This window comes from Brienomyrus brachyistius, chromosome 5 (genome assembly GCF_023856365.1).
Source record: "Brienomyrus brachyistius isolate T26 chromosome 5, BBRACH_0.4, whole genome shotgun sequence".
NCBI classification, from domain to species: domain Eukaryota; kingdom Metazoa; phylum Chordata; class Actinopteri; order Osteoglossiformes; family Mormyridae; genus Brienomyrus; species Brienomyrus brachyistius.
In genome coordinates, this window is record NC_064537.1 from 3,572,969 (window position 1) to 3,592,473 (window position 19,505).

Here is a 19,505-nt window from a genome sequence, read left to right on the forward strand (position 1 = left end):
AAATATTAATGAGCTGCGTATTGTGACGCCCAAAACGTAGTAATCTGTATAAATTCATCGTATCCTTATGTTCGGTTATTAAGTTCGGTTAGCGGAGCACGCCGCCTGCAACTGTTCTGGAAAATCATGGAAGCAAAAAACTGAAGTCAAGTAAGGGGAAGCTCAGCAACCACGTCGACCAAAAGAGGAGATGTTGTGGATAAGCAAGTAAAAAGATGTTGGTGGTGTGGCGCTAATTTTACTGATCAAAGTCCAACACTTTTTTTTAAAAAAAAATAGTTTTATTTTTTATTTCAGTTTGTGAATTATTTTCTTTTATTTAGTGTTCGTTTTCGTTTCCGTTTACGATAATAACACTGGTCCCAACAAGCCTAATGCACATAAACACCGGCACCATCAGTCCGCTCAGAATAAACCCAGATTTTAGCCTAAAATTTTTTCTAGGTAGCAAACATTTTTCTAGGTAGCAGACAGCTTTGGCTTTAATAATGAGTGTATTTAGCAGCTACAGGGACAAGAGATATTAAAAAGCTCCCTGTATTAATGATAATTTAATAAACATGAATAAACAGAACTTACGGTGGTTTTGCTTGTTCTGATAATACTGGAGGTTTCATAAAAGAACTTAAAGAAGGACATTGATTTTGAATTATAACAGGAGAAATGCTTGCAAATGTCAGTGATTTTTCCTGTGTCGTCTTGTGATAACTTTCAGTTAATATGGTATCTAGGCGGCGGCAGCGGACGCTGATCTGCGATCAGCTGCTTTGACTCACATCGTTACACATGGAAGCTTTGGGGGGTACAGTGGACGGGGCCCTGTGGGGGAGGGCGAGAGTCAGGCTCACATGAGGCGGAGGCAGTGTCCCTTATGTGATTCATTAACCCATCTATGGGCAGTGGCGCCCCCTCTTGTTACAGTAATTCCTTTAATTGTTTCATTTGTTTAAAGGTGACATTTGCCATGCGTTCCAGGCTGCCTGTCTGTGTAAGACATTGAGTTAAACATGGAGAACAGCACACAATTAAAGTTATATGGGGATAAGCACTGTGAGCGTTTAGGGGCTCGCTGGCCTTTGTTAGCTCCGTTTTCAGCGGTGGGCTCTGTACGCACCGGACGACCTTCTTGTTTCACGTTTTATCTGCATGTGCTGTCCAGATGGTGGTTCTGATGGACCCGATGGAGGACCCCGATGATGTTCTCCGTGCCAACCGGTCCCGGGAGAAGACGTACATGTTCGACGTGGCATTTGACTACGCTGCCACGCAGGTGAGCAGTCCATAGGGGCCAGGCCACTCCCTCTTGTGCATAAGCCCCACCCAAAACCACATCGACCCCGCCCACCTTGCCAAACATGCTGTGATAGACTCTGGTTTCTGCATAAACAGGATGGTCTGCTTGTGATATCTGTGTAGTGTCAAGCCCGTGACTGATGGTTTTGATAGTTTCTGGTGCCATTCTGTGCTTATGCATTTTTTTTTTGTGGCATCACGATTTTTTCATTGCAATTTATGTGTAATTATATTTCATTTAATGTATTAATGCGTAACATTGTTTGACCCAGGAGGTTAGGGTTAGGGTTTGTTTGTGTTTGAATTACATGGCAGGTGATTAGATGCGTTTTTAATATTGACACTGGAGACCGTGCATTAAAACTGCAGTGATTTTGCAGTTGTCAGCATTCCTGTTATTTTTCTCCTTAGCTGTGGAAAACGCCCCCAGTCCCTAAATTTCTGTCTGAGAATATATGCAGGCAGATTCACCAGCGATTTTAGTTTGCTGGTAGGACCTTAAACACCATGCCCTCTGGTGGCCCAGCTAGGTAATGAATCCCTTCCTCTGGTTCACAGGAGCAGGTGTATCGGGCCACCACAAAGGGCCTGATCGAAGGGCTCATCTCGGGGTACAACGCTACCGTGTTTGCCTACGGACCTACAGGTACCGCCCGCCCCTTTTCCCCCCTCCCCAAACCTTATAATTAACTGTGGTAGATGTGAGTGTCAGTATGAACAGTGTGTCTGTCAGCCGTGTCAATGTCCAGGGCGTCACAGCCCCGCCTCCATCTCCATGACAACGTTTGGGTCCTTCTGGTAAGGTGCGTCTATAGGAGTCGCTGCTCACCAACGCCATCATGACAAGATCCTAACTTAATTTTCTACACTTCTTCAATTCAGCAGAATATTTGGCTGTAATATCGACCATGATTACTTAGTCACTGTTGCTGTTTTAACTGGACTTCATCTGCTGACATCTGGTCCTGCAACCTTACATCGACTTTTTATTACCGCTGCAGACGTCCAAAGCGTGTTTGTCATTTGGGTTTTATGATTCTTTTTTCGCTGTTTGCGATTGTAATGATTAAGAGACGCATCCTATTTTAAGAGGATAATGTTAACTGTTTGCTGAGGGAACAGAGGGCGGGATTGGATCATTTAAGCTCCTCCATATGGAGAGGGCGGGGCCAGGAAATCTGGGATAAGACTGTATGTTTCTAAACCCACCCTAATCTGCTTTAAGGCCTAGATTCTAGGCGCCTTCAGACTGATCGCTGAGCTAGAAATCCCGTCGGGTCTCACCCACCGTTACTGTACCTAAACAGAACCAGACTGCGGCTTCACAGTGACCAATGAATGGAGTTTCATGCAGTCAGAACCGCTCCAGGCCTGTTTCGGCCCGTTTGTCCGTCATGACTGACAATTTTAGCAGTTTTGGCTGGTGGGGGATGGGGGGGGGCATCCTGACTTTATACACTCAATTCAGAAACCTGGTTGTCATTAAATATGCGAACAAATACCCGTGCCGGCCCTGTTAAAGCAAACCAGCGACCTTAAATCACTCGTCCTCATCTTCGTCAGATTCACTTTCTCTCCCCCTGCCTCAGAGCAGAATAGAATAGTGACACTGTAACCACCCCCATGGAGAAATTCTCTTTTCCCTCCCCCATCTTGCTCTCCATGAGGCCCACAGACACGCACAGGCGAGAGCGAGCTTGGGGTCACAGCACAGGGTCAGCCCCCTCCCCAGCTGCATACTAACCCATATCTCTGCATATTAACCCGTATATTGACCTGAGATGGGTGTGTGTGTGTGTTCAGGGTGTGGAAAGACCTACACCATGCTGGGAACAGACGCGGAACCCGGCATATACGTTCGCACCCTCAATGACCTCTTCCACGCCATCGAGGAGACCAGCGACGACATGGAGTACCCGCGTTTCCATGTCGTATCTTGAGGTGAGCCGTGCATTTCATATATGCCAAGGCAGAAGGTGAACACTAGGGGGCGTCATGTCTTAGAATCTCCATGTCATGCACTGAAGAAAGCAGTAGGGGGTGCTGTTTTAGGCCTGGCCTTGAGGAAGCTTTAGTATCGGGGGGGTTTGGGTTGTCCTCTTCAGGCTGTAGCCCTTCATCTTCGCTTCGTAATGTGACAACTGTAGCGCATGTGACAGGGGCTCCTTAAAGCCCCCCCCGCCTGCTGTTTACACTGGCAGCAAATTTTATGTGTTTGGGCAAACAGAGTTAGCACTCAACCACAATGGCTGCCCCCCCCCCCCCCCCAAGCCCTGTCACCAGGAATGAAGTGTTGATCTTACATATAAGTTACGGGGGCTGGGGGTTGATGGCCTTTTACCACAGTTACTCGAAGCCCCCATTCGAGCGTCTGACTTCGGCAGCACAGAATCTAATGCTGTCTATTGTGACAGTTTTAAAGGCATTTTGTGCACTAAGATGAATCATACAGGTGATAAATTCACCCGTCCATCCATTTCCCGTCTGCATATCTTGGTTATGGTACAAGGGAGATAATTCATATTTTAGGATTAATGGCCAATTCGAGGTGTAAGCAGGGAGTAGGAGAGAGTGTGGATGAGGAGGAGAGGGACAGGGGGAGAGAGAGAAAGAGAGGACAGATAGAGGGAGATGAGAGAGAGAGGGAGACAGGGACAGATAGAGAGAGAGATGGAGAGAGAGATGGAGAAAGAGACAGACAGAGAGAGAGACAGACGGGGAGAGAGAGAGAGAAAGACAGAGAGAGAGATGGAGAGAGACAGACAGGGAGAGAGAGACAGACAGGGAGAGAGAGATGGAGAGAGAGACAGACAGGGAGAGAGAGACAGACAGAGAGAGAGAGAGAGATGGAGAGAGACAGACAGGGAGACAGACGGAGAGAGAGACTGTGAAAGAGACAGAAACAGCCAGAGAGAGGGAGTGAGCTGTGATTGACAGAGTTATTTTACATTTGTTTAATACGGCCAGAGAGGAAATAAAGAAAACTATGTACACACCGTTAAAGGCGTAACGGAGCCCGGGGGGGCGGAGCAGGGCTGGGTCGCCGTCCGGCCGAATCTCAAGCATTCCCGGGGTCACCCCATCCTCAGGCAGCCTGGCGACAGCGTTGCCGGGGAGGTCATGGGTTTGCATCCCTACCGGGGTGCGCCTCGTGGCCGTAAACGCAGGCGTGTCGTCAAAGAGGAGGAATCCGGGGTCAGGGGCGTTCCCAGCAGGCTGTGCGGCTCTGCCCCACCCCCGCCTCCGCAGGTCTGTTCGGCGATTTTCTGGCCCACATGAAGTCAGCTGGCGTTTTTATTGCCCTGCCCTTAAATCTGCTCTTTCAGGTCAGCCTTAAACACACATGCAGACACACACGCAAACACACACGCAGACAGTCCTCTCCACTCTGCCCCTGTCCCACCGACAATCTCCTCTCCTCTGGCCTCCCAGCACGTCCTCCACAAGCTGGTGAGAAGATCTTATTTCTTCCACAGCATCCGAACAGTTTGTTCAAAGTGCAGACAATTCAGAACCACCTTGCTGCTTGTCTTTCTTGGATCTACAGCACCGCAGCGGTACAAAAGCTCTGTCCCAGCCTCTCTGCTGTTCCGGAGATCATGAAGAACGTGGCTGACATGGTGATACAAGTGGTTATGAGAGCAGATATTGCTCTCCAAGGGCCGTGGATATCCTAAATCAGGGGTTTAGGAGCAGAAATTTCTCAATCAATTGAATACCTTCTTCTTAGCCCTAGATCTCAGTTTTCACTCGTTGGTCTACCTTCAGATCTATAACGAAATGATCCGGGACCTTCTAAACCCTTCCTCGGGTATCCTTGAGCTACGTGAAGACTCGAAAGGCGAGATACAGGTTGCAGGCATCACCGAGGTGTCCACTATCAATGCTCAGGAGGTACGGGACTCTTCTCCACAGCTGCCCTACTTAAGGGCGCCATCTATCCCATGTGAGGAGTCCCTACATGTGCCAAGGCGTCACGGTGAATAAGGCGCAGTGTCGGTGCCCTTCTCTCCCCCTCTGTCCGTCTGCCAGATCATGGAGTTGCTGATGAAGGGGAACAAGCAGCGGACACAGGAGCCCACAGCGGCCAATCAGACGTCGTCACGCTCCCACGCTGTGCTGCAGGTGGCCGTGCGGCAGCAGAGCCGCTGCCGGGATGTACTGCAGGAAGTCCGCTTTGGGCGTCTCTTCATGATCGACCTGGCTGGCTCCGAGCGGGCCTCACAGGTGTGCCACGTGTGTCAATATGTGTCTGCTTGTCTGTCTGTCAGTCTGTCTGCCTGCCTGCCTGTCTGCCTGCGTGTCTGTTTGTCTGCCTGCCTGTCTGTCTGCTTGCCTGCCTGTCTGTGTGTCTGTCCATCTGCCTGTCGGTCTGTCTTCCTGCCTGCCTGTCTGTCTGCCTGCCTGCTTGCCTGTTTGCCTGTCTGTCTACCTGCCTGCCTATCTTCCTGGGTGTATGCCTGCCTGCTTGTCTATCTGCCTGCCTGCCTATCTGTCTGCTTGCCTGCCTGTCTGTGTGTCTGTCCATCTACCTGTCGGTCTGTCTTCCTGCCTGCCTGTCTGTCTGCCTACCTGCTTGCCTGTTTGCCTGTCTGTCTACCTGCCTGGGTGTATGCCTGCCTGCTTGTTTATCTGCTTGCCTGTTTGCCTGCCTGCTTATCTGTCTGCCTGTCTGTCTGCTTGCCTGCCTGTCTGTGTGTCTGTCCGTCTGCCTGTCGGTCTGTCTGGCACCCAGTGGCATGTGTTAGGCTCTTTCCCAGTCCCAGTGGATGTTGGAATCAGCAAATATTCAACTGGACTGAGCCTCATTACACTGCACGTAAGAAATTCCTGTTTACAGACGCTAGCAACCATATACAGTGCCACTAAAGGGGTCCCTCTGACCCCTGAGAGGGTGTAAAATTTACTCACAAGGAGCCGACAGTCTGAGGAGAGTTTATCAAGAGGCTCAGGGGACAGAGTAACAGAGTTAAAGGAAAATACCAAGCAGAGAGACACAGTGGACTGGCAGGCAGATTCTGTAGGGTTTACCTGTATTTACAGGGTCTTGATACATCATGCCTGTCGCACGACACAGAATCCCTCAGACGATCACTCTGCTAGTGATCAGAATGTCGTCGGTTCAGATCCCAGGGTTGGCAGAGAGATTTCACACTAATTGTTTCGGATAAAAGCATCTACCTAACAAATAACCCTAACACATTTAGGTGCAGGACTGGTGACCAGTATGCCATAATTGTAATCAGCCCTGGAGAAGATGATGGCTTTAAATTATAGCTGTTGTGAAAACTGTGCTGTAGAAGTACTTTGTGGTCCACTTGTGTTTGGAAGCTGCTATTCCCGGGAAATCTGATCTGGAGTCAGTTTAGTAGGCATATGGTACGTGGATACAGACCCAGATCCATCCTCAGATGGGGTCTCCATGTCAGCCAGTCTCTGGACTGTGTGAGGAGAAATGGCACTTATTAAGGGAAACCCATGCGGACATGGGGAGAGTGTGTGGGCTGGGATCTCAGAGGGTCGTGGGTCAGCAGGGCTGCCTGCTCACCTGCCCGCTGACGTGGCTGATGTAGGCATGCACAGATCTGCAGGGTCCTTTGCTGATTATTCGGCACAAGAGGCTCCATCAAGAGCTGGGCTCGCTCTCCTCAACGCGGTGCAAGATCCCGTCCAGAAGGGACATTAACCCCCCCCCGAGGGCAGCCTGTTTACTGCAGGATTTATCGTAATGCACAGTAAGGCATTTGTAATGAGCCTTATGCTTATGTACGCAGGACTGTGTCTCAGTTTAAGGTGACATGCATCATGGGAAATGTGTATCATTTATTTGCAGGGAAAGTACTTGTCTTATTATGGGAATCGTTTAAAAAATAATCAGATGGCTTAGGGTGTATCTCCACATTTGCTCCTTTCCTGTCACTCACTTGAGGGATATAGAAGTTTGTCTGTATTTCAGTAGAGTGTTAAACTCTGTTTACATATGTTTCCTTCCTTACAGGGATGACTAATGACCCTCTGCTACTGATAGCAAGCTGTGGGGGAGCGGGGTTACAAGAGCGCCATCTGCTGGCCCTTGGGTGGTATTGTGGCACCTGTTGGCTCACTCTTGAACTTGGGGGGTCGACATGCCTTTGTTTAGGGTTTTTAGCACAAAGTAGATAGATGAGGACCCCCAGTGAAAGGGCAGAGGGGTCTCACTCTCGTATCACCTCCCGCAGACGCGTAACCGAGGACAAAGGTTGAAAGAAGGTGCTCACATCAACCGCTCCCTCTTGGCACTGGGCAACTGCATCAACGCCCTCAGCGAGAGGCACGGCAACAAGTACGTCAACTACAGGGACAGCAAGCTGACACGGTTGCTGAAGGTACAGCCTACGGCACATCCCATAATTACACGCCCTGGCGTCGTCGTCACGGATGGAGTTGCCATTTGTACTGGGTCGTGAACCCATCCTCTTTGTTCGCCTGGCAGGACTCCCTAGGCGGGAATAGCCGCACGGTCATGATCGCCCACATCAGCCCCGCCTCCATGGCCTTTGAGGAGTCACGGAACACGCTGGCGTACGCCGACCGCGCCAAAAGCATCCGCACGCGGGTGAGCGCCCGCTGCAGCCCGGTCACCTCTGCTCCCCCCTTGCTAGGCCTGGCAGTGGTACATTCCAGTGAGGCTGCGTATTTGCTAAGTCGCACATCTGTCATGTGATGCGGGAAAGCAAGGCTCCTGTAAGGCCTTCTTAAACTTTTAAACATAATTTTCATACTTGTATCTGTAATTATTTTTTGCCAGGGTTTCTGGGTGGCACTTTCGCCTCACGCCCCAGGGTTGCAGGTTCGAAGGCCACCTCTGTTCTGTGTGTGCATTCGCTTTTCCTCCTGGTTCTCTGGTTTTCTTCTGCGGTGGAGCGACATACCGCTGGGCGACTTGGCACCTTTTAATTGCCATGCGACAGACTGGCATCCCACCCAGGGAAGTGCCCAGTGCTGCCTGGGCTAGACTCCAGGATCATCAGCAGCTCATCCTTTCTCCTGTTGGGGCTGCCAGGTGAAGAGGAACCTCCTGAACGTGTCTTACCACATCGCGCAGTACACCAGCATCATCTCGGACCTGCGCAGCGAGATCCAGCGCCTCAGGACCAAGATCGCCGAGCAGGGCGGCCGTCAGCTCAATTCTGACCGCACCGACATCCGCAGCGTGCAAGGTGGCCGGCTGACTCCAGATCAAATTTAAAAATGAGCTCCTAACAGTTAAGGATTTAGATTAGGCGAAGGAGCGCTGACCCTAAATCAGTTAAGGGCACAGGATTTCCAGAACCTTCCAAGAAACTTTGGTATGTTTTGTCTTGCCAAGAGAATGTTTATGTAAGTGGGCCGCTGTGAAAGACCAAACGTCTGAACAAAATATCAAATATAGAAGCATTTTCAACCGACATGCTTAATTAACTCCATGTATCGTTCGAAGTGTTCAGTGTGCCCAGGGTGTAGCCGGTTGCTACAGATGTTCTGTCAGAGTGAGACCCTGTCCTCACCCCCCCTCTTGCCCCCCGTAGCGGAGGTCCAGGCCCACTCCTCACAGGCGGAGATGAACCAGCTCCGGGAACAGCTTCTGGAAGCTTTCCGGCAGCAGATGGAGATCCGCAGAAGCCTGATGGAGCTGGAGAGCAACAACATGGAGATCCAGATGGACACATCCAAGCACCTCCTCACCATTGCCGAGTGAGTGGCCCTGGGGCTGATAACCCCCACTGTCACGGCCCCCCATCACTACTCACAGCCCCCCATCACTACTCACAGCCCCCCATCACTACTCACAGCCCCCCATCACTACTCACAGCCCCCCATCACTACTCACAGCCCCCCATCACTACTCACCGCCCCCCATCGCCACTCATGGACCCCTGTCGCTACTCGTGGCTTCAGCCACTTTGACCATGCCTTTCAGCTGCGATCCACTGACCCGGGTCGGTGTGGGAATTGGATGGGTTATGAACCTGTGCCTGCGATCGGAAGGTCACTAATTCAAGCATTGGGACCTTAATCAGGGGCCTTGACCTCTAATTGCTTCGAGGACTTACTGACCCCACTGTGTAATGTGCGCGTTGCTATGCATAAAATCATCGGTAAAATAGCTAAAAATGTAGCTGAAGCATTAAGAGCGTCACAGCGGCACGTTAAAGGTTTCCCATCTTGCAACATCGGTGCGAAAGGCCTTTTCTGGGAATCCATTGTCGACACAACCCCTGCTGGGCACTGCATTGCTGCACGTTGCACACAAAAATATACATAAAATTTATTGGACTGTTGTCATGCAAAACGTTTTGCATTTATAATGTATAGCAAAAGCTTTTGTATAAAGCAGCATACAAGTACAGGTCAGATAGAACATTACAAGTCCAGGGCAGTCGATCAGGCATCAGTACGGCTTGGCTGAGCTTCCAGTGAATGTGCAGGTACGGGTGTAAGCAGGATTGGAGCGGGAGCTACACGACATCTTCCAGCAAAGCGGAGACCTAGGAGGACTTTGACTGTGATTCACTGCTACCTCACGCTTATAAGCATCTATCCAACCATTACCTAGGGGCTGCTAATTCAGTACAGGGTCTTGGTGAGGCCTGGAAGCACAGAGAGCCAGACTGAGTATGTTTACTTACTGATGTGACAAGCAAACTCCCCCCCCTGCCTGCTTCAGCTGGGAGCAGGAGCGAAACCGCAGGGCCCGGAAGAGACGGGGGGAGCGGCGCAAGGAGACCCCGGCCAAGGACGACAGCGGGAAGGAGACAGATTCAGCGGAGTCGCCCTCTGACAGCGGGGAGAGTCAGGAGGTGCTGCTAGCTAGGCAGAAGCTGGTGACCCTAATGGCCGAGCAGAAGAAGATCCGCAAGGAGAAGGTCGGCTCCTGGGGGGGTTAGGGGTGGGGGGTGGGGAGGCGTAAATACCTCATGGAAGGTCTAGGGTAGGCCTGGGCAGTTATTTTCTGTGGGGGAGTCAAATGCAAGCTACACTGTGTCAGAGGGGGGCATTTTTAATTATTATTTCTTAATGGTGTTCTATGAAAGGTACAATAATAGACCTATTATATTTAACTTTTTTTGAACATACATGCAGAAATCTACAGAACTGTGAGTGAATATTAGTATTTGTTATTAATTCAAAGAAGAATTTGTGAGTAAAAATATGTTCATCTTTATGGACTTGAATATAAAACTTTAATTTGAAAATCACTCCATTCCTCAATGGTGAGAAGAAATGGCAGTGAGGTAAAAACTCAACAGAAACCATGCAGTGTTGCAGCTGGTCACTTGAAGTCCTCCCTCGCTGCAGGTGGCGCTGGAGCGCCGCTTCCGGGAGCTGCGGGAGCGCTCGCGCCGGCTGGAGGAGCTGCTGCCGCGGCAGGTGAGCTCCGAGGAGCAGCGGGAGGTGCTGGGGCTGCTCTGCAAGGTGCACGAGCTGGAGATCGAGTGCGTGGAGATGCAGTCTCACGCGCTGCTGAAAGACAACGTCATCCGGCAGAAGGAGGCTGTGGTACGCCGCTTCGAACGCCACCGGCAACTGTGCGATGACATCATTCAGCAGCAGCGCCAGTTCATCGACGGTATGTCCCCCCCAAGAACCCCCCAGGGATGTCACTTCCGGCTGTAGGTGTGACTGAGCCAGAGGTGGGCTTGTTATATCTGGGGCCCCGCTCCCTTTACTGTAGTGACTGTCAGTGGCCAACAGGGGGCCCCCAAACCTGAGAGGCCCCACGCAAATGCGTACTGGTAAACACTGCCTCTAGACTAAGCAAATGCTGCCCCATGTTTGGTTTGCAGACCACAGCCTGCTGGTGCCACCCCACCTCCAAGAGCTCTATGACATCTACATGAGGGAGCTGGACGAGCGAAACCTGGACCGGGCCATGGCTCTGGACAAGGTGTCCCTCCACACGCTGAAGGTGGGTCTGTGTCCCACCCATAGGGACCCACACGGACACAGACATCACTATCTGCAGACAGGCAGGTCTACAGGCGGTGATGGCCGTCCTGGCTGACACCTTCTATCCTTTCGGCATCTTGGCTCACTCATGTCAAGTGGTTTTATTGTCTTACCATCCATATACAGCGGCACGAAATAACCTTCCCCCAGGAGCGCAGTGTGACACGCAGACATTAGTGACTGGGGGAGGGTTTTCACAGGACTTACAGTGCAGAACACAGAGTGAAACAGGGGGGCTGGACACAAGGGGCTACATGCAAAACACAAGGGGTTATATACATACATATGGGGCTATGTACATAACACAAGGCTTTATATACATACATAAGCGGCTATATACATAACACAAGGGGTTATATGCATACATAAGCGGCTATATACATAACACAAGGGGTTATATGCATACATAAGCGGCTATATACATAACACAAAGGGTTATATACATACATAAGGGGCTATATGCATAACACAAGGGGTTATATATATATATATATATATATATATATATATATATACACACACACACACACATAAGGGGCTATATACATATCACGAGGGGTTATGTACATACATAAGGGGCTATATACATAACACAAGGGGCTATATACATACATAGGCTATATACATACATAAGGGGTTATGTACATACATAAGGGACTATATACATAACACGAGGGGTTATGTACATACATAAGGGGCTATATACATAACACAAGGGGTTATATACATACATAGGCTATATACATACATAAGGGGCTATATACATACATAAGGGGCTATATACATACATAAGGGGCTATATACATAACACAAGGGGTTATATACATACATAGGCTATATACATACATAAGGGGCTATATACATAACACAAGGGGTTATATACATACATAGGCTATATACATACATAAGGGGCTATATACATCACACAAGGCTTTATATACACAGTGAAATGTGTATGTGAACAATAAATGCCGTTGCACAAAGGGGTGGATATAGTGGACCTGAATAAAATAACCAGTACCAGTGAGGCACGGGGGGGGGGATATTGAGTGTCCTGGCAGTGGGTAACAGAGCCATCCCTCCTGACTAATTTATTGAGTTGGCTTGCCTTCCCTTTCATGATGTTCATCCTCCAGCAGCACAGACCTGCCATCTCTAGTACAGAATATTGATGCTGCCCATGTAGTTCTGCTCTCTAAGTGGATCTATGCCATTTCATTAGCGTCAGAACCACCGCACATAAAAGCACACGAGCGTTTGCGCTCGCAAACAGAAAACCCATCCTCTTGACTGGTCTATCACAGTCGATGAGAGATCAATCAGTTTCACGCTCTATCGTGATGTCGGAGCAAGAAGTCTTACCCTAACTTTACGTCTTTCAGAGATCCTATTTTAATATTGCACGTTCCAGGTGATGATGAAACCCTAAAGTGATTTGCTCAGGCATCATGACAGAGTGTGAAACTGGTTGTTCTCTCTTCGACTGGTCAGTAATCATCTTCTTCTTCCAAAACAGACTGGCAGTTATAGGATTCAAAGTGACCGATCAACGAACTGGAGAAATCAGCCTCCAAAATATGAAAACTCAACCCGTCGAGCGATCGAGTGCTGTGAAGACGCGAGCGCGTGAAGATGGGTTTTCTGCTCGTGAGGGCATACGCACGTGTGGTGTTATGTGCGCGAGTTTTGAGGCTAATTAAACGCAAACACGCCAGCTACTTGCATGGCCCCGTGACCTCACGGGGCTTGTAGCCCCCCAAGCCTAATCCCTCCCCCCCTTCCGGTACCCTGTTCCTTCAGGAGGGATCCCTGCCCAAGATCACTCTACCTGTCCTGGGGCCCGACCTCCTACAGGACCGGGACTTGCATCAGGAGAGCGTCTGTACGTTGGGCTCCGAGAGTGGGCGTGGCCACCCGGGGGGGGGGAGGCGCACTCTCCCACCCATCTTTCCAGAGCCTGAAGGGTAAGGAAGCCACCCCCCTTAAAATAACATAACTCCCCCCCCCCAGCGATGACCTTAATTATCAGGGCCAGGCTCCACCTCAGGATTGCGGCTGCTTCGACCTCGACCTCCCCAGGTCATTAATTGCTATGACAGCCCCCCTACCCCTCTTCCCCCACAGTGACAACAACAGGGTGTTCAGGAGCAGTGCTCAGTCCCGGCAGATGAAGCACTCTGTGTTGCTGAGCCACCCTCCCCTCTGCTTGAACGAGGTGAGTCGCTGGGCCCCCGCCCTAGCAGTCATTGGACCCCCGCCCCACACTGGCACCTGGCTCGCGTGTGGGGTTGCACAGGAAGGGGAGTAAATAAGCTGTAAATTGCTTCCTATGCTCATTCCAGGGCCCGTTGGGGCCTTGCAGACACAGCCGCCAAAAGCCAAGCCAACCCTTTTCCCTGCCTGCAGAACATCCCTCAATTATTCATCCCTTCCCGTCTCAGGTCTCCCCCAGGGGGGTGAGGGGTTTCCCATTAAAACGAGCATGAAAACACTGATCTTCACGGGCTTCTCTCGCGGTGAAGGATTGCGTTCGTCCTAAAGATCCCTTATTGACTTCAAACCTGCGTGTGGTCACCATTGTTGCGCCCCCTGCCATCCACAAGCCATGTTTTATGGCTGAAACTCCGCCGCTCTACTGGTGGGTGGGTCACCGTTACCGTGGAAGCAGGCACTTTCGAGGCCACATCCATTCAGTATTTCCAGTATTTTTAGGAATGGGCATTAAACTGCGATCTCGGGGACTTGTGATACACATCTCAGTTAGCACTTGCAAGTGGTCTAGAGCAGTGTTTTCCAGTCTGGGTTCTCGGGAACCCAAGTTTTTGCTCCCTCCCAAATCCCTACCCACACAGTCCAGGTTTTTGCTCCCTCCCAACTCCCTACCCACAGACAGTCCAGGTTTTTGCTCCCTCCCTACTCCCTACCCAGACACAGTCTAGGTTTTTGCTCCCTCCCAAATTCCTACCCACAGACAGTCCAGGTTTTTGCTCCCTCCCAACTCCCTACCCATAGACAGTCCAGGTTTTTGCTCCCTCCCAACTCCCTACCCACAGCTGTCCAGGTTTTTGCTCCCTCCCAACTCCCTACCCACAGACAGTCCAGGTTTTTGCTCCCTTCCAAATTCCTACCCACAGACAGTCCAGGTTTTTGCTCCCTCCCAACTCCCTACCCACAGACAGTCCAGGTTTTTGCTCCCTCCCAACTCCCTACCCACAGACAGTCCAGGTTTTTGCTCCCTACCCACAGACACTCCAGGTTTTTTCTCCCTCCCAACTCCCTACCTTCAGACAGTCCAGGTTTTTGCTCCCTCCCAGCTCTTGGTAGGACTGTATTGGGAAACAATGGTTTAGAGACATCCTGAAGGCATCTAAAGCCCAGGACACACGGCTGCGTGTATGTTGATTTGATTCGGCGGCCATGTGGATGAGTTTCAGTCACCATACTGCCTGCGTGAGACACGTGGTTAACACCTCATAGCAGCAGCAGCTCGGCTAGAGAAGCGGAGCATTTTTCACAGTAAGAGGTTCTCAGCAAAAATAGACAGTTTAAAGGCCTGCTGACAATCATACTGACGTCATACCAGCAAAAATACATAACTGACATAACTGATCTTTTACTATAGTTTCAATATCTAGGCTACATATCATAGACACGCAAAATATAAAAGAGAAGGTGGAGGGTACCTGCGTACTGTATAGTCAGAGCAGAAACCCCAGTGTAGGCTATGAACCCCAGTGTAGGCTATGAACCCCAGTGTAGGCTATGAACCCCAGTGTAGGCTATGAACCCCAGTGTAGGCTATGAACCCCCGTGTAGGCTATGAACCCCAGTGTAGGCTATGAACCCCAGTGTAGGCTATGAACCCCAGTGTAGGCTATGAACCCCAGTGTAGGCTATGAACCCCCGTGTAGGCTATGAACCCCAGTGTAGGCTATGAACCCCAGTGTAGGCTATGAACCCCAGTGTAGGCTATGAACCCCCGTGTAGGCTATGAACCCCAGTGTAGGCTATGAACCCCAGTGTAGGCTATGAACCCCAGTGTAGGCTATGAACCCCCGTGTAGGCTGTAATTATGTTGCTATGTGCAGTAGTTTTCAGGTGTGCGCTCTCTCTCTCTCTCTCTCTCTCTCTCTCTCTCTCTCTCTCTCTCTCTCTCTCTCGCTCGCTCGTTAAAACTATCCCCACCCCGCTCACTCCCCACAGCCTCCAAGAATCACAGACACAGGGCCCTAACTCTAACCCCTCTGTCTTTCTATCTTCTTTTTCTCCCTCCCTCACTCTCTTGTTCCTCCATCTCCAGCTTTCTGTCTTTCTCATTCTCTTTGCCTCCCACTCTTTCATTCTCTATCTCTTCCACCCCCTCTCTCTATCACCCTCTGACTGTTTCTGTCTCTTTTGTTCACTCTGTCACTTTCCCTCTCACTCCCTCCGTCCCTCCTTTCTCTCTATTTCTGTCTTATGTTCCTCTCTTTTTCTCTCTCCCTCCCTCTCTTTCCTGTTGCTGTGTATCTCTGTCCTCCTGTCTTTCATTCATTAATTCTCTCTGTGTGTATGTGTGTGTTTCTCTCCTTTCCTCTGTTTTCTTCTGTCTTACTGACTATTTTGCGCCCCCCCCCCCCCATCCCTACTGGTCCCTCCCCAGGACCTCAGCCCTCGCTTCGGGCCCTTGAGTCACAGTGCCAGCAGTCAGCCAGACTCATCCCCTGAGAGCAGCGAGAATGGAACCGACGCCACACTCTCACACAGAGGTGAGGCTCACAGGCACCTCTGGGGGGCGCCATCTCAAGCGAGCGGGTATACCTATCCTTATGGGGACACAACGTCCTTGAGTGAGGTACAATGTCCCCATAACGTGATAAATATCCATTTTTTTTCCCCTTATGGGGACCGGTTTCCTGGTCCCCATAAGGGAAAACTCTATTTTGTAAAAATCAGTGACTGCTATGAAAAAACTAAAAATGCACAAACTCTTGTATTTTGCTTGGTTACTTATGGTTATGGTTAGGGCTGGGTGGGGGTTAAGGTTGTCATAGTTAGCGTCAGCATTTTCCCATAGAAGTGAATGAGCGGGCTCCATAAGGACAGGTATACCCTCCTAAGCGTGTGTGTGTGTGTGTGTGTGTGTGTGTATGTGTGTGTGTGCGTGTGTGTGCGTGCAGAGTGTCAGCAGATCCTGAAGGGTGTGAAGGACGTGGCCATGAAAGCTGCCCGCCGGCGCTCTAAGGCCCTGGAGATAGACACTCTGCAGCTCCCAGCACCGCCCTCCCCACTGGAACCCAAGAAGCACAAGAGCAGCCTGTCCTTGAGTGAGGCGCCCCCTAGAGGCACGCAGCGGCGTTGCGGCCGCCAGCCCAGCCCCGAGCTACGGCACGCCACTTCGGACGACAACCTGTCCAGCAGCACTGGGGAGGGACCTGGGCAGCGGGGTACCTGGACCCGGCGCTGCCGCCGCCTGCCCGCGCCCAAAAACCCCGCCGCCCGGGAGAAGGACTTTGAGTCCCGCCGTCGCAAGAGGAGGTCACGCTCCTTCGAGGTCACAGGGCAGGCGGTGAGTGAGCGGCTCAGTCTGAACCTTATGTAAGGGTACAGCCGACATTAAGCTTGTTGGGCTCGAACCTGCATCCCTTACAGTACATATCTGAATCAAACCATGTCATGCAAAACAAATGAGGACAATCGAAAAATTGCATATTATATTTTATATATAAATAAAATAATGTGCTTAGTGCAAACAATGTGCGGTGCGACTGCAGGTCCGTTAATTGGCTGGGAGGGGATAATACGCTCGGTATAATGTGCTTATCTAGTGTCTTCCTGCAGCTGGTTCCTTATGATTTGGCACCTGGTAAATCATGGTAAAATAGGACTCTGTACTCAGACACCCTCATGCAGATTCTGGGAGGCCCGGCTGCTTTTCAGTAACGCATTCTGTGCTGCCGTGTGACTCATCGACTGGACTTTCGCCAGCCTCATCTGCAGACACTTCCTATTTTAATCTCGCCCCCTTCCCCCGTCTCCCCCCTCGCCGGCCACAGCTCCCACAGCCCAAGGCATCTAGCCAGCGTCTGCGGCCCCTGGACAGCACCTCGGACCCCCATCTCCACAGCCTGCAGCCCCCCGCCCCCCCGTTTCGGCCCCAAGTCCGGGGGGTCCACCCCCTAACCAAAATCCAGCCAGCCCACCACAGTCACATGGCAGGTGAGCCTCCCAGCTGGGTGCGTGCCACATGTCGCTTAGAGTATCGGTATCGGCTGAGGTTCGTTAGAAATCGAGACATGGGCACTGGTCCGATATGCCAGTTTTGCACAATATTGCCAGCCGATATTCAAAGTTTATCAGTATTCATAGTTAGCAACACTACAAATAAAGACACAACTAGTGAAAAAAAGGCTGATTATGTCATTGGTCAATCAGCCAATTTGCGTAGTGGCGGACGAGGGATTTCATTGGTTCATTCGACCCCTAGAAACTCGCTACAGTCTCCCAGGGCACCTCTACTTGGCTGACGTCTCACTGCCTGCCTTACATGATGTGACTGTGTACACACATTCACAGGATCTTCAGTATCACCACTGACATCGGATTCACTGCAGATTTATGGAGATCAGAGTTTAGCCAGTTACTGGTATCGGTAATATTTTGACAGAAATGTACCGGATATCGGTATCGGCCAAGATTTCTACTCGTGGTTCATCCTGTTAAGTAAAGTATTACTGGTCCATCTGTCTTCCTCTTATCCAGTTATCAATTGGCAGATTAACTCCTCTTTCCATAAATATGTGAATAAACGACCATCGCTCTCTTCACTCCGTCTGATATAGATACGAACGGTGCCAAGTCTGTGCAGGGTAGTGATCGATTTTCCTTTTCTTTTCAGGCCTGACAACAGCCACCTCTGACATTTCTACATCCAACTTTCCCATCAGCCACCTGGGCAATGTCAAGCGGGGGTCTCACCTCAGGCAGCCTCAGCCTGTGCTCTATGTCACCACCACCGGCACGGGGGGGCATCGCACTCGCAAGCACTGACCTGACCCCCCCAATATGCTGCCTTGACTCCACACCTCGGTTCTTCAGACCTGACTTTACTTCCGTAGCCCCCCCCCCCCCCCCCCGGATCAAGTGTCCATCAGTACCAGGACCCTCCAGCCCGTCTACACTGTTACCTCATGAATACTATCCACACCTCACTTTCACAATTTAAAAATGACCCCCACTGCCTGTAGCCCCCCCCCCAACCATGAATTCTTGAGCACTTATCTGAACACGCTTCAGGCACAGAACCCACCGCCTCGGCCCAGCGTTACACCATCCGATGCCCTCAGCACTTATTCCACAGTTGGCCCTCAACGGGTCACCACCGGGTATTGGAGGTGATCTTCTTTACGTGACCATAGACAGAATCTCTGAGTGTCCCTCCCCCGACCCGATTTAAACATGACTGCCATTTGGCAGAACCTGGGCAGTGCTAGCAGATAATCCGACTCCCTTAACCCCATTCAAACAAAGGTCCAAACTGGGACTTGCTAAGACTTTAACTATGAGAGTGGTTCAGACCTACCATTCATATCTGGTGGGATAAGAGCTAGTTATGTAGACAAACAAAAGCAGAACGAACGCATCATCAGAGGCCTGGTTCACTGATAAACCGCCTCAGTCATACGCTTATAGTTACCTGAATTGATTTAGCGGTGACAAGGGTTTGAATGGAATATTTAACCCATGATTTTATGACAATGTATGTCAATATTACTGTATCCCTTCCACAGAGATCTATTTTGAAGGACTTGGTGACCCTTAAATGTCATACCTGTAGGACAGGTACCTGTTGACTTGCCCTCTCGGATGGAATTGGGTGTACCCCCTTACTCTGCATCATGCTACCTTCTCACCACCGTTGCATTCTTTCATCTCCCATTCTGACACTGTCATCTTTAAACTGCTTTTATAATCTGAGCTTCGCTGGTTCTTTTTTCTACACTTTGTTTTGTACATGTTTTGTAACCAAATAAATCTGAAAATCAGACTGTGTGAGGCTACGATTCTTGCTTCAGTCACAAGATGCTTTTTATTATGAATGTTGGGCCAAGGTGTGGCATTACTTCCAGGGAAGCCAGTTACTCAGTGTTATCCTGGGAAGTATTACAGCATGTGCATTGTCATTTGGCCCACAGCTCTTGGAGATGGTATAAAACAAATAAGTTAAGTATGGGGCTCCATTTGAGGATCAGTGATTAGGACTG

General features: G+C 50.3%; 1 protein-coding gene across 1 annotated transcript in view; it reads left to right on the forward strand.

The window, feature by feature from the left end:
• The window catches only part of kif19 (kinesin family member 19), a 35,451-nt gene extending 16,163 nt beyond the window's left edge, over positions 1–19,288 (forward strand). Inside the window, 19 exon segments of the mRNA XM_049015854.1 lie at positions 1,160–1,270; positions 1,852–1,939; positions 3,097–3,209; positions 3,211–3,234; positions 5,062–5,187; positions 5,326–5,520; positions 7,512–7,658; positions 7,766–7,888; positions 8,336–8,492; positions 8,841–9,006; positions 9,980–10,178; positions 10,612–10,882; positions 11,100–11,221; positions 13,063–13,226; positions 13,387–13,477; positions 15,905–16,010; positions 16,422–16,810; positions 17,298–17,460; positions 18,140–19,288. Of these exon segments, the coding sequence (XP_048871811.1) occupies positions 1,160–1,270; positions 1,852–1,939; positions 3,097–3,209; positions 3,211–3,234; positions 5,062–5,187; positions 5,326–5,520; positions 7,512–7,658; positions 7,766–7,888; positions 8,336–8,492; positions 8,841–9,006; positions 9,980–10,178; positions 10,612–10,882; positions 11,100–11,221; positions 13,063–13,226; positions 13,387–13,477; positions 15,905–16,010; positions 16,422–16,810; positions 17,298–17,460; positions 18,140–18,291 (2,907 nt within the window). The 3' untranslated portion in view covers positions 18,292–19,288.
• The last annotated feature ends 217 nt before the right edge of the window (positions 19,289–19,505 follow it).